General features: G+C 29.1%; 1 protein-coding gene across 1 annotated transcript; it reads left to right on the top strand.

The window, feature by feature from the left end:
* Positions 1-3,432: 3,432 nt before the first annotated feature.
* Positions 3,433-24,986, top strand: Tup (LIM1_Isl and LIM2_Isl domain-containing protein tup). The gene is made up of 6 exons (XM_074246450.1): positions 3,433-4,399; positions 14,714-14,900; positions 16,664-16,968; positions 22,351-22,652; positions 22,721-22,927; positions 24,299-24,986. The coding sequence occupies exons 1-6, from the start codon at positions 4,282-4,284 to the stop codon at positions 24,530-24,532; spliced, it is 1,353 nt and encodes a 450-aa protein (XP_074102551.1). The 5' UTR covers positions 3,433-4,281; the 3' UTR covers positions 24,533-24,986.
* Positions 24,987-24,998: the final 12 nt, after the last annotated feature.

Genomic DNA, 24,998 nt, shown 5'->3' with positions numbered 1-24,998 from the left:
CTGTACTAATGTAAAGTACAACAGCAAGCAATTCTCCTTCTTCTTTCTATTATATTCTACAATAATACTCGTTCAACAACAAAGTTTAAAGGACAAAGTTACCCTCATTAGTTGAAGCCTTGTATTAGAGTAAATTTCCCATCGATGTGTTGTCTACTGGATTTTTTCAATGATGAGCTTATCGAAGGACAGAAAATCTCGGGAAATACCTTGAAGATTTAAAATTATGATCCGTCTAGTTGTATTCGTATAATATTTCTTATTCCCTGAGCTGAGAATAGCTCGTGTATGAATCAGAGCAAAAGCTTAAGGTTTTTGACGATGGCTGCCAAGGATTAGGACTGAGAATATGCAGGTGCATGGATTATCCCCCATTGTAGTCGTATCGACCTTATTTTTTTTCTTTCGTACTTTAACGACAAAGACAATAACAGAAAAACTAAATCTTGGGATTTTTACGCTCCATCTTCACGTAATTCTTATCAGTATTTAGTTTATCTTAAGCAGTACATCGCATTATTATTATCAAGAAAATAATACAGTTGCTCTGAATGGAATTATTTGTTCAAGAACTTAAATAAACTTTAAGTTTATGACTTTTTAAATAGGGATTTTAATTTAAATCCGAGTGATTCTACAAAATTCTTATCTGAAAATTTAAATGACAACAATATTAAATAAGTACATTATAAATATAGATAATGACTATTTTCTAAAATAAATTAAGGAGATTAATTAAATAAATCTCGAATGTTTGTACCTCACACCAATACAGAAAAAATCCGGCGCTTGAAAAATCCAAGCAGAGTAGAGTAGAGATCGATTTCTTACTGTAATTTTTAACTTATATATATATATATATATATATATATATATATATATATATATATATATATATATATATATATATATATATATATATGCAAAGAAGCCTAGTATCGTATTGTCTTTCACCCGCTTATAAGAATAAGTCTGCGAATCTTATTTTACTTATTTACTTTTTTCTTCCCCAACTTTTGAGTCTAAAAACTAAAAATACATTACCTTAAATTTAAATTAAAATTTTTTTTTTATCTAAAATCAATAAATATTTCTTCATAATTATCGATAATTATAATTATTATATTCCACAAATAATTTTACCTCAATACGAGCATACAAATGACACATTAGACATTTAAAGTCTCATAAATCTGAAGTATCAGGATCCGGTACTTGATCCCAGAGCATCTGGATGTTTTATAAAAGTATTAAGGATATATATATATATATATATATATATATATATAAACGAAGATGGAGAGTATAGATGTATATAAAACATAAAATCTCGTGGTACTCTCTGGTGATAGCTTTGTCGGCACTTTTTCCGGGTGCATACTCAACTTGTACCCTCAATGAACTAAATATAAGTAACATACAAGAGGTCTTCTCCGGTCTGAAGCTTTACGAAGTTTTTTGCCACTTCTTGCAAACGCTTGTGCATTATTTTTTAGGCGTGTTACATGCTTGAGCAATAACGCTTGTCTAAGTACGTCGGGTCTATTGAGAGGCATCATAGAGTGGCGTCAATGCGTTCAATGAGGCGCTGAAATAAAAAAAAATGAATAGTATTATACACTATATATATTATATGTTATATGTTATATATTATACAGTCCACACACATACCATATGAAATGAAGAGTCGAGGCGTGAAAAAAATGACGCTTTACTTCCCGGATTAGATGAAAAAGAGCAGTCTCCAGTCTCGATCGAGAGTATTATCTTTTCTTATTGCTACTGATGATGACAGTTGATGGACATGATGAGATTTAGCTTCAATGTTAATGTCTACGGCTTAAGAATAAAATAATATCAAGGTGTGCAGTAGCTTACTCTTGGTCTGTGCTTTCTCGGTGGGTTGCGTAACCCGGATTAGGATTCTCCAGCGCTTTAGTCAACCGTACATCATTTTAAAAGTATCTTTAATAATAGTTTCTTTTGCTAGCAAGTTTATAATGTCCTTGGAGTTTCTTGTTTTTTCTGAAGACGATATTTTTGCAGTACACAGTAAAAAAATTTTCGTCATTGTGTAGAGTGTTGAAATTTCTGTGTACACACAAAGAAAAAAAAGTCTTGAGTCAAGCGTAAATTTTCTTAAATCAAGAAAATATTAAGGAAGACTGAAAATTTTTTGAACGAAGTTAAATTTTTTTAAGCCAAGAAAATTTCTTCGTGCTCCAAAATAATTTCAGTCTTCCTTTTAATTTTTTTTTCTGTGTACACAGAAAAAAATTTTGCGTCAATGCGTCAAAAAATTTTGTGTTAATTATTTAACACGTTTTTGTGTTAAATATTTATCACTTTTTTGTGTTAAATATTTAACACTTTTTTGTGTTAAATTTTTAACACTTTTTTGTATTAAAATTTTAACACTTTTATATGTTAACTTAACAAAATAAATGTTAAATTTACACATGAAAGTGTTAAATATTTAACACAAAATCTTTTGACACAAAATTTTTTACTGTGTAAAATATTACACTCTAGTGTGTAGAATTTAACATTCTCGTGTGTTAAAACATTAAATATTAAATTTTACACACAAATTTTAACACAACACAATGACGAAAAATTTTTTACTGTATAGTTTCTATACCCAGAAAAATAAACTTCTTGCACCAAAAAAATTTTAAGGACGACAAAAATTTTTTTGGAGCAAGAAGAAATTTTTTTGGCTCAAAAAACTTTGAATTGATTCAAAAACTTTTAAATCTTCCTTAATATTTTCTTGAGCCAAGAAAATTTACCCTCCAGTCAAGAATTTTTTTTTTCAGTGTAATGATGATGATGATGATGGAAACTTTTGCTCTTGATATTGAATCTGAAATACAGCTGATAAATCATTAGTTTATATAAAAAGTTTGAAGATAAATTTTCTGGCCTTGGTAACTCTTAAAAATAAAAGTACCGGCTCTCAGAATAGAGAGAGAGTGTGGAAAACAATGACTTGAATGTGATTTTAGTTTGAAAAAGTAAGTAAAATGGTATAACGTATGAGTGTAAAAAGGGTATTGCGAAGGGGTTGTAGCACATTTTAAGTTTTAGAACAGTAGAAATGTTTGAAGGCAAGCCCAGTAGTAGGTAGCGTATAAAATGTAGTAGGAGTAGAGAGGACTACGACTACGAGAGGACTACGAGTTGGTGGTGGAATCGATTAAGGTGTCGGCCATTTTGTTGGCGTATGTCCCAACTGATCCAATGGGGAGCCGAGGAGGCGTGGAAGTAACATCATCACCGAGAACTCAAAGTGTAAGCGAGAAAGCTAACGTTGATAGAGAGTAGAGGGGCTAAATCGCCGAGGGTAAAACATCAAGTGTACTTCCCGAGACTGGTGGGGACTGCTGCGCGACAGCTGAATATTGTCAAGTCAAGACTCGATAGAAATCGTCAGTCTTCAGTTCGGTCGGACACCGTCAACATCATTGTCGGGCTCGTTACACCATCTATCTTATCTGTATTTAATTCTTCTTTAAATATTTTTTACATTTCAACATTGTTTTTCCTTATTTTCCTTATTATTTTATATATTCTATCTAAAATATTGTAATTAATATTTTTGACAAATGTGATTGTGTGAGTTTGATCAAAACAGATGGACCTAGAAAATTTTTTAAAATTTTATAAATTTAAATTTTGTAAATTAAATAGATAAATTATTTTTACCTGTGAGCTACTGAATTTAGTGAGTCATCAAGTGTGATGAAATGTGAAAAAGGTGAAGACTGCCAGTAGGTTTAAGTGAGAGAGAAAGTAACATAACATAACACTGGACTGTCTTCACATATATTGTATACACTTAAATATCAATATATATATATATATATATATATATATATATGTTCATATATTTTGTTGATGGATCATGGCGAGGTCAAGGTGACACCAGAGACAAAGTTTGCACGACAAGTTATTAAAATTACCAATGTTCATCCCTGACATAATTTATTTCTTCTCAAGTGTCATTGACTGTTGTTTTATTAATTCTTAATAATTCTTCATTGATGATTTTAGTTTCAAAATTTTTTTGGCTTGCTCCAAAATTTTTGTATTAATCTAAAAAAAAAAAAAAAATTATTTAAAAGTGACAATAAAACATGGAAGACAGATTTAAATAATGCATAATTGCAAACCAACCTTGACAGAGTGATACCTTTTGCCCAGGGTGAAGGGTTGACGTTTGGAGCAGACGCCGGCGTCAAGTCGGCAGGCCTTAAAAAAATAGGGGGTTCAAGCGTGATGCAGCGGGCGGGTCCTATCGGAGGGCCCGGTCATCTAGGGCTTCAAGGACCGCCTAGGAGTCTAAAGATTTCGTCGGCCAAGATCCAGGATGAGTCTGGTGATCCTATTTCTCAGAGTACGTATCCTCTATCACTTTATAAAAATATATATATTGAGAGTAACAACATTTTCTTCTGAAGAAGTCTATATGCATACACACTTATAAATCTTGTTTAAAATTAATTGGCTTTTAATTAGCTCCGATGATTTGTAAAACTATAAAATACAATATCAGTTAAAATCATAATTGACGTTTAATTAAGCGGCGGTTTGTTATCAATTTATATGAAATTATAACGTTATACGTTATGATATATTGATTTAATAATATTTTATTAAAACTTGCTAATACTACTAGTTAATTTGTTTTTTAATATTTAATTATTTTAAATGTATCTAATTAATTTTGTAAAATTACAATTTTACTTTTGAAATATTTAAATTTATCACAATTCTTAAAAAAATGAATTAAAAAAAAATTGTATAATTATAATTATTAAAAAATTAGATTAGATTACATAATAAAAAAATTTCCAAGGTAATATTTTATAAAATAACAATAATATTATAGTGATATCACAAAATAACTTGATAGTAAAAAATTAATTAATTAACAGATGAAATTTTACGAGCAAAGAACGTATTAATACCTCAAAGTGATTTATTTAATAATACTGATAGCGACAATAATAACAATCCGAGCGCTTTGGTTTAGAACAAGGGGATGATAAGTCTCTCATCTGGCGATTACGCCGCAGATGTTCTTATAGTAAAATTACCAGCAAATAACTTACGGAGTCTCGGTTTTTAAGTCACATAACATAAACGTTATATACAATCTTCTATTATATATATTATTTTATGTAATGTATTATATATATTACATTACAGATTGTTGATTGAGGGTGAATTAAAGAGAGACAGAAAAATACAGTATGAAGGTAAAGAGACCGTCGGTATGACGAGGGTTGCTCCTGTGGACAGGATCTTTATAGTTTGTATTAGTACGGTTATATATATACTACGTAAAATAACTACGGGTTGCGCAACTCGATTGAATTATCATGAATGTTTGCGGAGCGGCGGTTTGCAATTGAATTAGGCTTACGGATTCCTTTCCTTTCCGGTTCGATCCACATCAGTTAGCAGTCCGCCTTCTCGACCACTCGACTACGTCGTTCCGTCTTTTTCCCCTAATTCTAATCTTCTCCTTGTTATGTATGGTACTGTACGCTGCGATGTTAGTATATACCACTGCCTTGTCTGATAATAGTAGAAAAGTTTGTTGAGTTACTGTCAGAGGACACACGATGCTCCTAAAAACATTAGTGTGATTAGATTTTCTCTTTGGTAGCCCATTTGTTTCCATAAGATAAAATAATATATTGTTATTAAATTTTTTTGTTAATCCAAATACATGTCTTGAGTACTTACTTCACAGTCAAAATAATTTATTGAAAAAATTTAAAATTTTTGCCAAAATTCAAAATTTTTTATTTTTGCCACAATTCCATTCTGGAGAGAACTATCACAGAAAGAAAAATTTCTTGACTGGAAAACAAAATTCTTGGCTCAAGAAAATTTTTGGGTGAATGAAGGAAGACCGAAATTGTATTGCTCGAAGTTAAAATTTTTCTTAAAAATCTATTCTTGGTAGGAGTAATTTTTTCTTAATTCAAATTATCATAAATACTTGATACAATAAATTTTTATATTTGATCAAGATTTTTAGATACTTTAGGAAAGTAGCGCCATCTATTTCAGCTAAGAAAAAAATTTTCTCACCTTGAGAAAATTTTTCTCTTGAATATTTAATACCCATTTTATCCTATTTTAGCGTGCAATTTTAAATATTGAATAAGAAAATGATTTAATATTATTTGATCTTCTATAATTTGACATGTTAGTCAATAAAAATATTAATGAAAATTTACTATTGAGATATTTAATTTTTTGGAGCAAGAGAGAAATTTTCTCAAAACAAGAAGAATTAATTTTGTTGGAATAAGTGAAATTTCTTGTCAAAAAAACTTTTCTGAAATGTTCTCTTTCTTATCATTAGTATTATTAATATAAAATCATTTCTAATTACAAAGTTTCTTAAATTTGATCCTGTCAGTTTTTTATATTCAATATTGATACACGTGTAATTTATTATAAATCTTATGAATACTTTTGCCATTCGGCTATTTGCCTTGGCATAGAAATTGAATAAATAAATTAAAAAAAAAAAAAAATTTTATTAAAAAAACTTTTTCATCAGCTGTTATCTGAAAAAAATTAAAAATTTTATTATTAAGTTTTTTTTTTTTTTTTTTTTCTAATATTCAGGTATATTAATTGTATAAATTTATCCATATATAATAGCTAAATTTGTCATTAAAGACAAATTTTTGGGAACTGGGGGAAATAAAGGATAAAGGGGGAAGGGGAGGACCTTTACTCAGTTATTTAAAAATTAAAATATTGAGTATATATACTTCATATTTTTTAATATTTTCTTTAAAAAGAAAAAAAAATACTCTATTTTAAACTAACCAATTAATTTCTGGCATGAAAATAATGACACTCTCATATGAATATTGAACACGAGTAATGATAAATTTTCACAGCTTGTTGCTCCTACAAAGAATATTATTAACGGATTCACTAAAATTTACGACGAATCATAGAAGAAGGCAATCGGTTATATCTCCTTGAGTAAAACTGAGCAAACGTTGTTAAATCTACTGTCGGAGACCAAAATCCCAGATTTCTCTTTTTTTTACCCTAACTTCCGAGACATGATTGTGAAGATAACAGGACCGATGGTTGAAACATTGATACCTATCCGGTAAATAATCCTGGCGCCAGCGATTTAGTTCCTTAAAAATAAAACTGTTTGTTAAGTTTAAATCAAAGTAATACAAGTACAGAATAGAAATAGGTATGTAGGCTATCGTACGGTGATCAAATCAGACGCGCTTTGGGGGTTTAAAATTCGGCACAGAAGGTAACGCCAGTTAAACACCTTTTGAGTTTTTTTTTTCAGACCCTCCAAATTACCAAACAGTCCGTCAACAGCTTACTATTGTCATTGTTGCCTGCACTCAGGTATATATGCTCGTAAAATCGACAAGAATACATTTCTGTCCCCTTACATTACGTTAAAACTACATAAACCTCAACTGGACATGATCCTCAAAGTGTAAAGTTTTAGACACTGCGTAGACAGACAGTCTTTAGAACTAGACATTTAATGAACTTTAATGACATTATAATATCTCAAGTGTCGGGTTTTTTTTTTTCGTCTGTGTATTTCCAGTCGTTATATAGGTCCTGTTTCTTATTTTTGTCTGTTCAACTCCAAAATAAAATCTTTACAAATAAATAAGTTTTAACTGCTGACTACTCTTGTTCATACAAAAAAAAAACATTTTTTTAAATCAATTTAATTGCCCAGAACAAATTTTGAATCAAGAGAGTTTTTACTTTATCCAAAATCATTTTTGTCTTCTTAAATTCTTCTGAGTCCAAGTAGAATAAATATAAAAAATCTGAGTTTATTGAGATGATTATTTTCTATAAATAATAAATAATAAATTTCTTAAACCAAGAAAGTTTTTTGTAAACTGTCCACACAGAAAAAAAAATTACTTAAATTTAAATAACTTCATTTTTTCGATTTGAGTAAAAAATTCTTAAACTAAGAAATTTTTCTTGGTTTAAATAAATTTTATTTGATTCAAGATTTTTTTGTCTTGAATCAAGACAATGAAACTCTTCAAAATTATTTTCTTGGTTCAAAAATTTATCTCTTGATTCAATTAAATTTTTTTCAATAAATATTTAAAATATAACACTGTTGTTGCCTGAAATTAAAATGTAATAACAATAATTAGTTAATCGTTGTAATAAATTACAGCAACTTTAAATATTATAAATTCTCACCTGTTGATACTTTATTTACAATGACATTTAGAGGCGTGCATTTCGGCATTCGTCGGAATAATTTAAAAGCAACGTAATAAATTATTATCCTTTTTGTGGCGGCAATTACAGTCAGGATTTTGGAGTCTAGATTTTGGTTAATATTTTATTAACATAAACTACTCCGACGGCATAGCACTGGAAGTATTATATCGGAAGCGTCAAGATTCAGCCGCCGGATTGAGACGACTAAGTAAGACAAGAGACAAAGAATATTTGATGTGTGTATAATATATCTACATATAAGGAGTATGGTAGATATATAAGAGAGGGTCGCCGGTCCAGCGTTAACTTGAAAACTGTTGATCTGAGTCACACACGAATTAGAACCTGATCTTTGGCGACGCCAGGGCGCCGGCTTCGAGGCAGAGGAATGCCGGTCGCTGATAAAAGCCACGGCCAACACCTACATAAATTTCGACCTGGGATAACGGACGGGTGGCGGAGACGCGGGGTGACCAGGGCACAAAATCCGCTCTCTCTTTCTGTTTCTCTACTCTTGAGCTCATCGATGAGACACTTGTATGTCCTAAACTTAGATCCAGGTCTTGGTTTTTATTTAAGCTTTTTTCTTCATCAGCATCCATCTGCGATCTGAGCTCCAAGTTTGCCCAATTACTTTGCTTATATACATATTTAATATGCTTTAATTTGTGCCCACAAATTATTTATTTCTTCCATAGTCTACCGTCACCGTTCACCGGATTTAGATCTAATATAAAAAATATTTTATAAATCAAATATATATCCTCGAAGACATAATATACATTATATAATAATATACAAATTTTTATTTTATCTTACCGTGAATCTAAAGAACCAACAGTAGTCCACAGGTTCTCGCCGATCGTGTTGTTGATACCATCGGTCTCATCTTGATCTCATTGGGAGGCCACGATATCATTCAGCTAATAAAGCGACTCCAAAATCATCTGAATAAAATTAAGAAGAAATTAATAGATAAATTGGAAGAAATTAATGACTATAAAATCCCCGATTAACACTTATTTTGAAAAATAAAAAAATAAATAATTAACACTAATAAAAAATTTACCTTGACTCAAAAGCAAGAATCTTGAGCCAAGAAAAAAAATTTTAGAGTCAAGATATAATTTTTGGTTAAAAAAAAAAATTTTTCCTCTTCGCTCAAAAAATTAATTTATGAAAATTAATTTAGGAGACATTTGATTGTTTTTAAAACTTTTGTTAATACATAAATTATGGCAAAAAAAAATTGACATCTAGAAATTAAAAAAATTAAAAAATTCAATTTTTTAAAATTAATTTAATTGTTAAATAACATTGAAAATTAATCATATTAATTTTCTTCAAATTGGTGTTCTTGGTTCAAGATTCCTACTCTTGAGTAAAATGAAATTTTTTATCAGTGTATCTTTTAATTTTAAAAAACCAAAAGATAAAAAATGAAAATAGAATTTAAAACTACGCTTACCTTTTATGAGAATAATAAGTGCCACGGCGGCTGTTTCATGGGGACAAAATTCACGGTCCGGATGTGCCTGAAGAAAAAGGATGAAAATAATTAGCCAAGGTGTTAATGAAATACCAAAGGAACGCGCGGGACACCAGGTCGGTGCCTCTGAACTGCCAACCAGACAACCCTGACACGCGGCCCGGCGCCGTTCACTGTAACCATACCCCATCATTGTGCCTTATACGTATCTGTACATATTCATATGTATATACATATATGTGTATTTGTCGTTTTCTTTTTCTTATCGGCAACGTGCTTGCCTTTATTATTCCTTTTTGAATCTACTAACTTGCCGAACAAGCTTCGAATACTCAACCACTGAGATAATTATAAGGACATCCGTTTTTAATATTATGGGAATCGAGCGAATGAAGTTTAAATATTGATTGTCTATTATCTTAATTAATAATAATTAATTACTGCAGCTGACATTATTCTTTTGATAATCGATATAAAACTGATTATTATCATTGTTCGTCTAAAAACTCTGACAACTATTGTCTTAAAAGAAAGCTGTCACTGGACAAAAACGTGTCACTGACAGAAATTCATTCAATAAAATTCAAGAATAAAAGTGGATATATATAAATATTACATGTAGTAATTAATGTTACTATTTCTAAATTAAACAAATAAAATTAGCTTGATTGAAAAAAAAAAAAAAATCTTTAAAAAAATTAAAATTCACTTTAATTAAAAATAATTTCTTAATAAATGCACAGAAAGAAAAATTTCTTGACTGGAGAACAAAATTCCTGGTTCAAGAAAATTTTCGGGTGAATGAAAGAAGACCGAAATTGTGTTGACCGAAGTAAAAATTTTTCTTGAAATTCTATTCTTGGTGGAAGTAATTTTTTATTAATTCAAATTATCGTAAATACTTGATACAATAACTTTTTATATTTGTTCAAGATTTTTAGATACTTTAAAAAAGTAGCGGCACCTATTTAAGCTAAGGAAATAATTTTCTCACCTTGAAAAAATTTTTCTCTTGAATATTTAATACCCATTTTATCCTATTTTAGCGTGCAATTTTAAATATTGTGTTCGAACCGATCACTCACCTAACATAATACCTCTAGAAATACTTAAGCTTAAATAATTTATAGTTAACTAATTTTAAAATAATTTATCTTGTACAAACTAGATTGTTTGTTGATTGCCAGATGTCAAATTTCCTTGATTGTAAACTCATAAATCTAAGTGAACAATAACTTAAATAGTAGAAAAAACTAAGACCTTTGAATATTTTTTAGATTGTTGGGATTTTCTCGCAGCCCAGATGTATCAGCATTTTTACAATTAAGTACAATGTTATCCATCCCAGAATTTTCCCATCCTTTCTCCTTTGTTACTTAATCCGGTCAAACAGAGTAATTACACTCTAGGGTGATTTTTTATAATATTAGTCCGACCAACATTTGCCCATCATAAATCTTGTTCTCAAGCCCATACCTGGCTGGACCCAACCATCTACCCTTCCTATCGCCCACAGGCCTTCTCAATCATACATCCACAACCAATCATCTCTACCAATAGAATTTTCCATGTTCATTTTTCCATCCGCAACTTCGCCAAAACCCCTATCGTTGGTCCACTAACCCTCCTTCCCTTAATTTTAACTAAACATCACACTCCTCTTTCGCTTAGGTATAGATACCCATAATTTATCTATACACATACTTGCCAATTACCTTAACTCACAACTTACAACTAACTTATCGTTATTATTTTGGCAACAAAAATTCTCGGTAAACTAATCGAGAATCAACATATTGAATGAAAAAAATGATGTAATATTATTTGATCTCCCAATTTGACATGTTAGTCAATAAAAATATTAATGAAAATTTACTTCTATTAAGAACTAAATTTTTAGGAGCAAGAGGCTGAATTTTCTTAAAACAAGAAGATTTTCTTGACTTAGATAAATTTTCTTGGATCAAGATACGTATTTCTTAAAGTAAGAGAATTAATTTTGTTGGAATAAGTGAAATTTTTTGTGTCAAAAAATAATTTGTTTTTCACTCAAGTGAACCTTTTTTTCTGTGTGGAGTTGAAGAATTTTTTTGCTTGTCTCAAGTTAGTTTTTTTCCTCAACGCATTAATTACCAATAATAATTATTTTTTTATAACTTAATTGTTACAAAGTAATTACCATGCCTTTAAATATATTCTTAGAAGTAATTTTGTAAAATAAAAAAAAAAAACTTTTCCTTTTAATTCCGGAAAGCCCAACAGAGATCCTCACCTGAAACACAAATAGAATTAGTATTTTTTATTCTTCCTTTAATATACATATACTTATCGTAAGACCTAACACGGTTTTCTTCTATTAAATTCCCTCAACCCAATCTTACAGAGCCACAGCTCCTCTTATATACTGTACGGTCTTTCCTCTTTATCCTCTCACACCTCGGCGTCTTTTTCTCATCCTCGATCCGGACTCTCATCTAGGATCTGGATACAAGACAACGTGGTAGAGTAAGAATAAGAACATATAACACATCTCTTATTATTCTGTGTTATATGTGGTGGTCGTAGTCAGTGGAAGCTAATGGGACGCCGCTAACACTCACCCGTCCGATTCGGTTCTTTGATCCTCACCGACCTTGCCCTCTCTCACTCTGTTGACGCGCGCGCGCCTGGATGCTGATCCTGTATCACACCACACAGCCTCTCTCTCTTTCTTCTTCTGGTACTCGAACTCTTACTCTTTATTTCGCGTATACTTGTACGTCCGAGGATGTAGTACGTGCTTTGTAAGACTTTGCGACCGAAAAATCCTCAGTCTTCTTCTCGACTTTGGTGGTATACTTGTCTCATTCCACAACATATATGTGTATATATATATATATATATATATATATATATATATATATATAATCCTCGGCTATGTACTATGTACTCCATTGCTTTGTATATATACTTGATTCAAAGTGTACGACCTGCAAAAGATTTTAAACTGTATATATAAGTAGATCTTTAGATAGCTGACTTTTTATTTTTATTTTTTTTATAATTTATAATCAAAAATTAAATCTCTTTCCGAGTAAATTTTTATTATGAAAATAAAAATTTGTAAATATAAATAAAAAAAATTTTATTACACAATAAAAAAAAAAAAATTTCAATATAAAAAATTTTTATCTCGAATAGAATTTTTTTTTTTTTCATCCGAGTATCAGAGAAATAAAAATTTTTTTTTTTTTTTTTTTTTTTTTTTTTTGTATACCTACTAGAGTATCCGGCTGTTGATTTAATTAGCTCGAAAATTGCTACTCAAATCAAATTACAGTTTTAAAAAATTTTTTTTATTACATCACTAATAACGGCTTTCACCTTTGATTAACGTGAATCAGCAATTCTGCTACTGTTTAAAGGTGAAGTCGCGCAAAAAATAGTTGAATTAATACACAATATTAATTGTGATAAAATTTTCTATACGTTCATCAAATTAATCTGTAATTGAAGATATATACGCACCGGATAATCAATATTAAAATATTGAAAAGAAGATGATGGAAGTTTATTGGAGATTAGATCGAAATCTTGAGTTTGTATGTTACATGTGTGATGTTGACACCGTGCGATGTATATGTACGTGTTTATTTTTTGTATTGGATATAGGTATATATATGGATATATAATATATACATATGGATTGTGTATCCTCGTGCGCTCGCGCCAATTTCATAAAATCTCGGTGTTGGGATACTGGGCGGAGCTACATTCTCTCAAAGACAACAGAACCGCCTTTGGTTCCACCCATTTGATACTGTACAAAAGGGAATTATTCTTCAGTAAAGATTTGTATTCAATAAAACATTTAATACAATTCAATACAATATACTTCATATGCTGATTCCTTGAAACAAATTTTAGTTTAATTATTTGAGTTAATGCCAACTACTGTTAGAATTTAATATTCAAATTTTACCTTAAGATTTATTGAACCTTCCGATTGTTTTGAAAATTTTTTTGTCATTAATTTCTATACCTTTAAATAATTTTAAACGTTAGTTGATCTTTTTTTTATTCTATTTCTGATTTTTTTTATTCTTCAAGCAATGGTTCTCTAATTCATAGTCGTAATTTTTTTAAAAGAAGAAATCATACTTTACAAATAAATAAATAATGATAACACTGAAGTTGACGGATATTAAAAATTTTTTTGGAATTTTATAACAATTAAATTATTAAGAAAAAATTAAATTAAAAAGTATCACATGTAAAAATTTATAAAAATTACAAGTGAAAATTTTTAGAAGCACTTTTTTATTGTAATTAATTTGTTAAAAAAACTAACTTCAGTATTATAAATAATTGCAACAAATAAGAATTGATAAACATTTTTTCTGAAATTTTCTGCTCTTCATTAACTCTGGGAAATGTTTAAAAAATTTTGTTAAATATTACTTTTATGTTAAAAATTTAATTAAAAAGTATTTACTGTTAACTTAAAAAATTAATAGTGTTCAATTTAACTGAAGAAGAAATGTTGCTCTAAAATAAATTAATCATAAGCAGTCACTTGAAAATTTATTAATTTTTTTAACAAACAAATTAGTTCAGAAAAAATTTCATTTTCAATTTTTTAAAATTTCTACATGTCAATTTTTTTGTCATAATTTATTTGTTAAAAAAATTATTAAATATCTGCTAAATTAATTTTAATAATAAATTATGATATTAGAGTTATGACATTAAACTAAAAAAGTTTTTTTTTTAAATTGCACTTATAGTTTTTCAAGTTTTTTACAACTGAAAAATTTTTTTTATTTACTTGTAATAATTTTTTCAATGAAAAAAAAATTATAAAAATTTTTAAATGTAAGCTAACTTAAATTTCATAATTACTAAAACTTTGAAAAAAAAAAAAAAAAAATAGTTAATAATATTTAATGAAAATTGTGATTATTTCAGAAGCCAAAAGTTCATTGTGTGTTGGCTGTGGTGGTTGGATACACGACCAATGGATCTTGAGGGTAGCACCAGACCTTGAATGGCATGCAGCATGTTTGAAATGTGCCGAATGTCAACAATTTTTGGACGAAAGATGTACTTGCTTCGTTAGAGATGGAAAAACTTATTGCAAACGTGATTACATAAGGTAAAAAAATTACTTTGATTTAAAAAACTTCAATTATTATTTCTGGTAATGAAAATAGTCGAAAGATGGCGCTAGGTTACTTTTTGCGCGCCAATTTATTTTTAAACAAACATTTTCTTCTTTAGATTGTTTGTACAACAATCGTGATGATTAATGATGATACTGACGCATTGTTTACGCACAATAATTATTTAGTCAGTTAAATGATAAATACTCACAATTATGTATCATTTAATTTTTTTTAATGCAAACATTTTTTTTCTGTCAAAAAAGTACCCACATAAACGCTGTGAATGTTTATTTAGATCGAAACGTCACACGTTGTCGAGACTCGACAAGAGACGTTTGTATCCGGCGTTAAAAAATAGTATATTGAAAAAAATAAAATATGAAGAGGAAAAATAATAAAGAATAAAATGTAGTGAGAAAATGTAAAATATATCTCACTGCAGCAACTTGGGTGTCTATCATCAAGACAGCAGTTTATTGTTCTTGTCTACACGTTGTTTCAGTGTCGAGTAAAAAATACAGAAATAGAATATACATACATATAGATATCTGTTGAATAAAATAAAAAATAAATTGTCGATTTACCTTTCACAGAGAGTTTGTATGTGTAACTATTTCATATCATCATAATAGTTTATTCATTTACGTTTGTGAGAATTTTTTTCCTCAATTTTGTCGTCGATTAATATAATATCACAAGTAAACAATTCGCGCTCCAACGTCCATTGACAGGATTATTTATTTTATTTTACAACCTATTCATTATTCGCGTAAACTAATATTAACTTACTTATTTTATTTATTTATTTTAAACGACCAACAATTATTAATTATCGCTTTAATTACAAACCAACAGTTTTGCGACTTTAATTACGTTTAAAAACAAACAAATTTAAATTTTTGCATAATTTTTTTTTATCACTTCAATTTAAAATACTTTACATTAATTATAAATTTATTTTTATTATAATTAAATTCTTAGATATATTTATTTATATATTTAACGCCAATCGGCTTTGTACACATTGGTAATAGAGAAGTTTTGAAAGAAATTGATATAAAAAAAATTTTTTTTAAATTAAAATAAAATAGAAGACAGACTAATATACTAATATACAAAAAAATTTATTTAAGTCGAGAAAATCTTCTTGTTTTGAGAAAATTTAACCTTTTCCTCCAAAAAATTTAGTTCTTGATAGAAGTAAATTTTCTTGCCTTGAGAAAATTTCTCTCTTGCTCCAAAAAATTAAATATCTCGATGGTAAATTTATATTAATATTATTATTGATTAAATGTCAAATTGGAAGATCAACTAATATTGAATCATTTTTTTTTTTTTTTTCATTCAATATGTATACTTGCACGCTAAAATAATATAAAATGGGTATCAAATATAAAAATTTATTGTTTCAAGTATTTATGATAATTTAAATTGAGAAAAAATTATTTCCACCAAGAATAGAATTTCAAGAAAAATTTTTGAATCAAGTAAAATTTACTTAGACTCTGAATAATTTCTTAGTTTAAGAATTTTTTTACTCAAATCAAGAAGATGAAATTCTTTAAAACTATTCACTTGATTCAAGTAAATTTTTTTTCTTTGTATTTATAAAAAGTCATCCAATAATTTTATAAAGAGTTCCTAGATTATTTCAATCGATTACCTGAAACATTAAAAAAAATTAATGATATTTAAAAAGTTTTAATAAGAAGATACAATACTAAACATTAATAAATAAATTGCTTACTTTTAGATTATTTGGGGCCAAGTGCGATAAATGTAATCTATTATTCAACAAAAACGAGCTTGTGATGAGAGCAAAAACGAAAATATACCACAAAGAATGTTTTCGTTGTTCAGCGTGTATGAGGAAGTTGGAAACGGGTGATCAATTTGCCCTGAGACAAGACGGGCTCTTCTGTCGTCACGATCACGACATGCTGGAGAGTGGAAAATATTGTACAGGTGCTGTAGATACTGCTGGAAATGAAAATAACAACAATGCTTCATTAACAAACAATAATCACCATCTTCAACCAAACGACGGTTCCATGTCCGGTAATTTCAAATTATTTATTAATGACTAATAACTATGATTGCTATCCAACAGAAAAGCCCACTCATGTAATCATGTAATATCTATCTATTACTATATTCATACGCTCAATTATTCTCAAAAGAACCAGACTTACCGGCTATTATTAATATTAGACGTAAAAAACGTCTCTATCCAGTTCGCTGGACATATTATTGTTGGATTATAGCCGTTTGATGCCTAGAGTTTAGGTTTGAGTAGCAAGTCAATTTGTATGAGGGTACGCAAAATGAAAGGGTCAATATACAAAAGGGGTCAGTGTTGAAGTTAGGATTAGATCGGCGTAATTACGTGTTGATAATTGAAGCTGTTAAGATGGCTTCATCGTGTGGATACCGGGATTAACTGTAAAGCTTTATAAGTTTACCCTTTACATACATGTATTTTATATTCATGTATTACTCTGTTCACACTTTGGGAATTTATCACACATCAACGATGGTTTATCCTCTCTTCTCAGAAAATTACCCACGGATCACCAAAAAATTTATAATATCTATAAAGAACGTAAAAATTTTTAACGTTAAAGTGGAATTTTTTATTTTATTATTTTTCTTCGAGGTGCTAATTATCAAATAAATTGTTTGTGCACGCGTTAAGTGCTAAAAAAAATACAGTAGCTATTCTGTATGTTATTATATTTATTTGCAGATGTAATATTCTTTACTCCTACGTGTTTTTTTAAATATTTATAATTTATGTATAAATATATACATACATATTTATCAAGTTAATATGGTTGTACAGATATTTAGTACATAAATGTGTCCGTCAACGTAAAAATATTACATATAAATATGTTCAAAATTTTTTTAATGTCTTGAAGTGAGCCTGGTGATGACACTACCATATAGGACTCCTTAGAACTGCTACAGGTGTCAAATATAACACCAACTTGTCAACTACCGTAGCACACTCTGACGCGTGACTTTATCTTCTATAGAATTTCAAAATGTATATATATATATATATTTTTTTTTTTTTAATTTGTAAGATTGGTATTTTACGTCTCAGTACTATTTTTTATTATTTTATTAAAGATTCCGTTATCTCGGGGTTTTACCAAAAGTCATATGAAACATTTCGTAAAATGCCCAAACTGTAATATTTTTTTTCATCGATAAGTTATCGTTAATTCAAACTTAAGTTGAACAATTTTAATAACTCAGTAGGGCTGTGACAATGCATTAATATAAATATAAGTACTTAAAGTAAATTAGCTTTCTAATTATTTAATGATTTTCTAAACCAATAACCGATATCGCAGGCAAAAATATATATATATATATATATATATATATATATATATATATATATATATATATATATATATATATATATATATATATATATATATATATATATCTTAAAGTAAATATAGACTTTATGTTCTTATGATATTATGTATATATGATGAATGATGATAATCTACGATAAATCTATCAGATATAGATAGATATTGATATTAGACTTAAAAATTCATATTATTTTATAAACAATAGCGCAGTGGGAAAAAATGAGATTGTGTTTTTGTATAAAAATTAAAAAAAATAAAAATAAATCGGCGAGATCGGTAATAAGATTACGAATTACGATTAACTTGACATATCGAGTACCTCGGCTGTGTGATATCTTGGAATCCGCGTTTGCTAAGTTGTGTACTATACTCCATTGGATATCTGTTTGACCGAGATGCCTATACATGCCATACAGGTTGTGTTAACTTCAAAGACAATCCACCGCGGTTTCTTTTTAACCGCCGACACACGTTTAACGGCAACCTCTTCTCTATACATATACGTATCTAGATTTTTTTATTCATATAAATATACGTATGTGTGTGTATACTTAACATTTCTTCTCGAACTTTGAGTGTCGATTGGAGAGCCGAGAATCCACTTGTGAGCATCGAGTTCAGCGTAAGAGCTTTTCCAATCGCTATACATATACATCCCACACGCAAATTCTGTGAAGATTTTTTGAAAAGTCTTTGTGGTTACATGGCCGAGTTGAATACTTTTGTTTTTTCGCGATAAGCCGGAGAGTTTGTTGGAAAAAATTGAATAAATTAGGATAATGATAACTAGCAACCTTACAGTCACTATGTAACTGCCGTGACTTGTGAACTATAAATAATCAAAATTTTAGTAAATAATGACTTCTGTTAAATTACACTGTACTTTCTTAACTATTGACGTTTTCAAAGACATAAGCTCATCCCGATGTTACACTTATCAAGAGCTTTCATTTGAGTACCCACATGCATTTTCATATATTTTTCATATATACATATATATAATATATATAAATATATGAAAAATTGATGTGGGTACTCAAATGAAAGGTCTTGATGAGTGTAACATCGGGATGAGTTTATATCTTTAAAAATGTCAATGGTTCTCAAGATACAAGGTAATTTTTCAATTATGTATCTCGAGATAGAAAATTTTCGAATGCAGCCTAAATACTTACCATCATACATTGACTATCGTCGAGATCGATATGAAATTTTGAATAGGCACAAATTGAAGTCAAGACCTTTGCAATGACTCTAAATTTTATTTTATTATGAGACTATGCTGGAGACAAAATTTTTCTTATTTGCTTAATAATATAGATAGCCACATGCTGTTAAATTAATTTTTTTCAATTTTTGATGAAAAACTTTTACATCTACAATTTCACTTTAAGATAAGACTGATTTTATCATAAAAATAAAGTAATTCGGATGCTAATGCAATAAAATTATCGCGTATTAAATAAAATTATTATACAATTTATTGATAAATGTGTTTTTCAAAAAACTCATACTTTTCTATTATCGAAGACAGTTTATTAAAAATTAAGATTACTTAAATGGCTTTATATCTTAATTGAAGTGTTTTTCTGATCCGATAAAATCTTGTTGTGAATGGTTTAATGGATTAACTAGAATTAGAATAAAAAATACAATTACGAAGTTGAAAAGCTTCATTATTGTTTGACAGGAGTCGAGATATCTCGTGCAATGGATGTATTTAGTAAAATAGAGATAGCAGAGGATTAAGACTAGCTGATTACGTTGTATATTACTGAGAATTATTTTTCCAGCAAATAATTTAAATTTAACGCTTCAGTGATTTCAACTTATTTAAAATAAAGAAAATAAAAAAAATTATTAAATAAATGAAATGACACTCCGAGTTATCAAAAATTCACTAAGTTTAAATTGAATTATAAAATTTCCGTATACTTGAGGTTAAACTCTTGATGGAATGTACTTGATTTCAATTTCTTATTAACATTCAAGATCATTAAAAAATAATTGTGCTCTGACAGAGACAGCACGGATCTTGAATTCACTGAATTAATAATAAGTACCTGGAAAATCAATAATACGAATAAATTATTAGTTTTCAATATTGAATCCATCAGATATCAACAAATTCATCACATTGTGGATTGTGAAGACATCATGAACTTATTAACTCATTAACTCATAAAAAAAGAGGAGCGTCTTATTTTTTTATTTAAACCGCTTCGGTCTGTCCACGATTTTACCGAATACGAAAACTTGAGACATTCGAGAAGAGATGGTGATGATCGTGTGTCCCTGAAAGTTCACCTCGTCCACATACGGACGGTTATTTGGTTAGGACGTACGGTTGAGAGATAAGCCGCCGGATTTCATTTGCTCTTGGTTTAGTATTTTTTCTGTTGGCCATCAGCGAAGCGGTGTTAGCTGGTAGTTATCCTTACCTGTTTCTCGTCTGGTCTCACCTCTTCACTCTCCACTTCCCAACTAAAATCTCCTTCTGTTTTTACCAAAGGTAATTAGTTTAACATAAACTTTTTCCGCGGTTGCATGCAAACCTGCTGGCCGAATCGAAGAAAAGAGCAAGGTGACACTTGCTTTGGTATCGGTTAGCTCTCCAATCTCCATTAGAATAATATACCTGTACTGGGAATATAATACAAAACAAGATATAAGCTATTTTCGCAGTTGTCTTTCTTTTTTTCGTTTATAAAATATACTTATCTCTTTAATATTCTTCTCAGTTAATTTTCCGATGGTTACTCACTGGCCAATCTCTATAAGTTTGCATTAAAAGTGTGCCAAGACAAGAGAAGAGATGCGCTCTCATCTTAAAATTAAACTCGTTAGCATATGTCGCGTTACTAATGCTAAAAGGGCGCATCTCAACATCTACGCGCTTTTGGCTCTGCAGAGCCAAAAAAGCGTATAAAAATATTTTTTTCACTTCAACTATGCTAAAAATATTTATAACATTTAGATCTGTAATAAAAGTGAATAAAAAAATTTCTTTTGTATACGCCCTTTTGGCTTTACACAGTAAAAAATTTTGTGTTAAATATTTAACACTTTTATGTGTAAATTTAACATTTGTTGTATTAAATTAACACAAAAAAGTGTTAAATATTTAACATAAAAATTTTTTGACGCATTGACGAAAAATTTTTTACTGTGTAAGACAAAAAAATTTTAAAACCAAAAAGGCGTATCATTTTTTTTAATCATAATTAATTATTGGCCTTAATTAAAAAGAAAAACAAAAGAAAAATTATAACACAGGTAAAAATAATGACTCTTCTACTCATTTTATTTGAAGAGAATATGTATTTGATTAAAAAAGAAACTGAAATATCAATTTAGCTAGGCATTACTCCGATAATTATCTTTGGCTTCTGAAAGTAAAACATAATAAATATATATTGCTTGTAAATCTAAACTTTGAAAAAATACTTTAATCTGATATGATTTTCTAATTTGTACAATTAAACATAATTCATTACCGTTTATCAGTGAAGACATGATTATTGAGTCAGTAGAAATGAAAACTTTGTAATTGAGTCAAATCAATTTTTCTTTAAATAGAATTTTACTGTTATTTTGGGTTTTTTTTTTTTTTTTAATTTAAATTCATATTCTTTTAAAATAAAATGAGTTGAAAATTCATTATTTTTACCGGTGTTATAACTTTTTTTTTTAAGGTTAATAATAATTAATTATGATTAAAAAAATGATACGCTTTTTTGGCTTTAAAATTATAGTCTTAAAGCCAAAAGTAAATGTACATCACTTGCACTATAAAGTGTCCCTGTTATTGGCCAGTAGGCTGTTGGGACTTAAATAAATAAATAAATAAATAAATAAAAGGTTGTAGATATTGAGATGTGCCCTTTAGGCATCAGTAATGCAATATTGTCATGTTTAAGCACTTGAAAAATATTATTATTTTAAAATACTGATAGACTATGACAAAACTAAATAATGCACACGGCTTTGTCTGTTTTAACTAATGTATCTCACTTATTTATTAATTTTTCTATTTACTTACTTGCAGACTCTGGCTCGGAAAGCGGATCCCACAAAGCGGCTAGTAATACGCGAGTGCCCGGTAGCCACAAAAGCGGAGGTGGTTCTGATGGCAAACCAACTCGAGTACGTACTGTGCTGAATGAAAAGCAGCTCCATACGCTGAGAACTTGTTACGCAGCGAATCCCAGGCCAGATGCGTTGATGAAGGAACAACTTGTGGAGATGACTTCCCTCAGTCCTCGTGTCATAAGAGTCTGGTTCCAGAATAAACGGTGTAAAGACAAGAAGAAAACAATTGCTATGAAACAACAAATGCAACAAGAAAAGGTAATTATTAATTTAATCACTTATTAATTATTTTTGGCTTGATAATTAAATTTAAAATTTACTTACAGGATGGACGGAAGTTGGGATTCGGCGGTATGCATGGAATTCCTATGGTTGCCAGCAGTCCGGTGAGACATGAGAGTCCTATTGGAATAACTCCTCTGGAAGTTCAAGCTTACCAACCACCATGGAAGTCACTTTCTGATTTTGTTATGCACACAGATCTTGATAGGATGGATCCAAACACTCCGTCGTTTCATCATTTAGTGTCTCAGGTAGACATTTTGCTTGCCCTTTGTTCATGATACTCAAACTAAAATTACTTATAGATAATTTTTAGAATTTTTTTAACAAATAAATTGTAGCAAAACAAATTAATCTAAAAATTCCATAATTAGAAGTTTTAAAAAATTATAAATGCAACTTTTTTAAAATTATTTTTAAGACTTAGTTTATTTTTCAAACAAAATAAAAAAAATTGTCAAGTGTCGGCTAATTTCAGCGTCGTCTTTGTTTTCCGTTTTTACCGTTTGATGCTTTGAATCTTTAAATAAAAATAAAAAGACAATCTGCGTTTAAATACTGAGCTTCCTAAATCAAAGTAAATTATTCTGCTGAAACGAAACAAAACTGTTTCTCGTAAAAGCTCTAAGTATATTGCTATCAAGTACTACAACAAACTACCATATGACCTTAAAAAACTGGATGGCAGCAAAAAGTCAATAAAAAATAAATTTAAAAAATTGATAATACAAATTAATATACAATATAAAACTGTTTATGATCGTTGAATAAGTATCTCTATGTAATTTACTCATACGTTTTCTTGGATTTATGCACTGATAAAAAAATTGACTTGACTCAAGAGTCAAACTCTTGAACCAAGAATTCCATTTTGAAGAAAATCATTTTCTTGAGTCAAGAGAATAAATTGTTGAAACAAGAAAATTTTCTTAGCTCAAGAAAATAATTTTCTTTGAAATGGGATTCTTGGTTCAAGATTTTGGTTCTTGAGCCAAGTCAATTTTTTTGTCAGTGTGTATACTGTTCCAGTCCTATGTACAGATATAAATCATCTCTATGGGACAGATATTAAAGCGTGCTTTCTTTTTGTTGCTACACAGAAAAAACAAGATGATACTGGATATCATCCCAGATTATACTCAGTGATATTTGTTGTGAAAAAAAATTTCAGATAGTAGCTAAAAAATCCAGATTATACTGCGTGATATCTGGATTATACTCATTATAATCCAGATTATACAGCGTAATATCTGGGATTATACTCATTATAATCTGGATTATACTAGCTACTATCTGAATTTTTTTTCACTCAATATCATCTAGGATGATATCCAGTGTAATCTTGTTCTTACCGTGTACACAAAAAAATAAATTAATTTGAATCAAGAGAAAAATTTTTAAACCAAAAAAATAATTTTGAAGAGTTTCATTGTCTTGGATCAAAACAAAAAATTCTTGAACCAAGTAAAATTTACTTGAACAAAGAAAAATTTCTTAGTTTAAGAATTTTTTTACTTGATTCAAGCTAATTTTTTTTTTCTGTGTATGTATTTTATTTATCTGTTTTTACTGGTAATAAATATTATTATTATTAATATAAATTGATTTTTATTAATTTTCAGATGCATGGATATGATATGCACGGTGGACCTCCTCAATTATCGCAACCAGGAATGATGGGATCCATGAATGATGGGACAGTTCCAGGTGGTGGACCTCTACCGCCACCAGGGCATCTTCATCCTGGTGCTGGTTCGGGTCCAGATATGGGCCAACACCCTGACAGTACAGACAGCTATGTTACTTATCTAGAAAGTGACAGTGATTCTTTACATCACGACACCGGCAGTCCGTAGTGCCATCTTCTTAATAGACATTGTACATAATAATAATAATTATTATTATTTAGAAAATTCTCACTCTTTTATTATTTTTATCATTATTATTGCTATTATGATTATTATTATTATTATTGTAATTTAATTTTTTAAGTAATACTTAATCAATAATTAACATTATTTTTCTGTTACTAAATTTGTTAAATAATTATTTATTTATTGTTTTTGAGTTTACAAAAACGTTTTTGGTGCTTTTACGAGCTAAATTAATAGCTAAAAGGTCTTATTTGTTTTTTAATTTTAATTCACGATGAAAGAATAAGAATGTAATATGTAAATTAACGGTGAAAAATTGTATCTAACATGGTAATGTGAGATAAGAAGACGCCGTCTTGGTTCAGCTTCGGTAGATACCATAATTGCAAGAATGGTAAATAACGTTGTAATATAATTAATGCTACATGGCGGCTGTTAATGAGCGTAA

Source organism: Cotesia typhae, unplaced genomic scaffold, assembly GCF_013202065.1.
Source record: "Cotesia typhae breed Kobodo isofemale line unplaced genomic scaffold, CoteBio_Ctyphae contig_119, whole genome shotgun sequence".
Classification (NCBI taxonomy): Eukaryota; Metazoa; Arthropoda; class Insecta; order Hymenoptera; family Braconidae; genus Cotesia; species Cotesia typhae.
Note: the sequence above shows the minus strand (reverse complement) of the source record. Positions and strands in the feature narration are given on the sequence as shown.

Bases quoted from the DNA above. Each gene is read 5' to 3' on its own strand.
- Tup (XM_074246450.1), top strand. From the start codon at position 4,282: ATGCAGCGGGCGGGTCCTATCGGAGGGCCCGGTCATCTAGGGCTTCAA. The intron at 14,901-16,663 runs GTAAAAAAATTA...GCTTACTTTTAG, and splicing joins TGCAAACGTGATTACATAAG to ATTATTTGGGGCCAAGTGCG. The intron at 16,969-22,350 runs GTAATTTCAAAT...ACTTACTTGCAG, and splicing joins AAACGACGGTTCCATGTCCG to ACTCTGGCTCGGAAAGCGGA.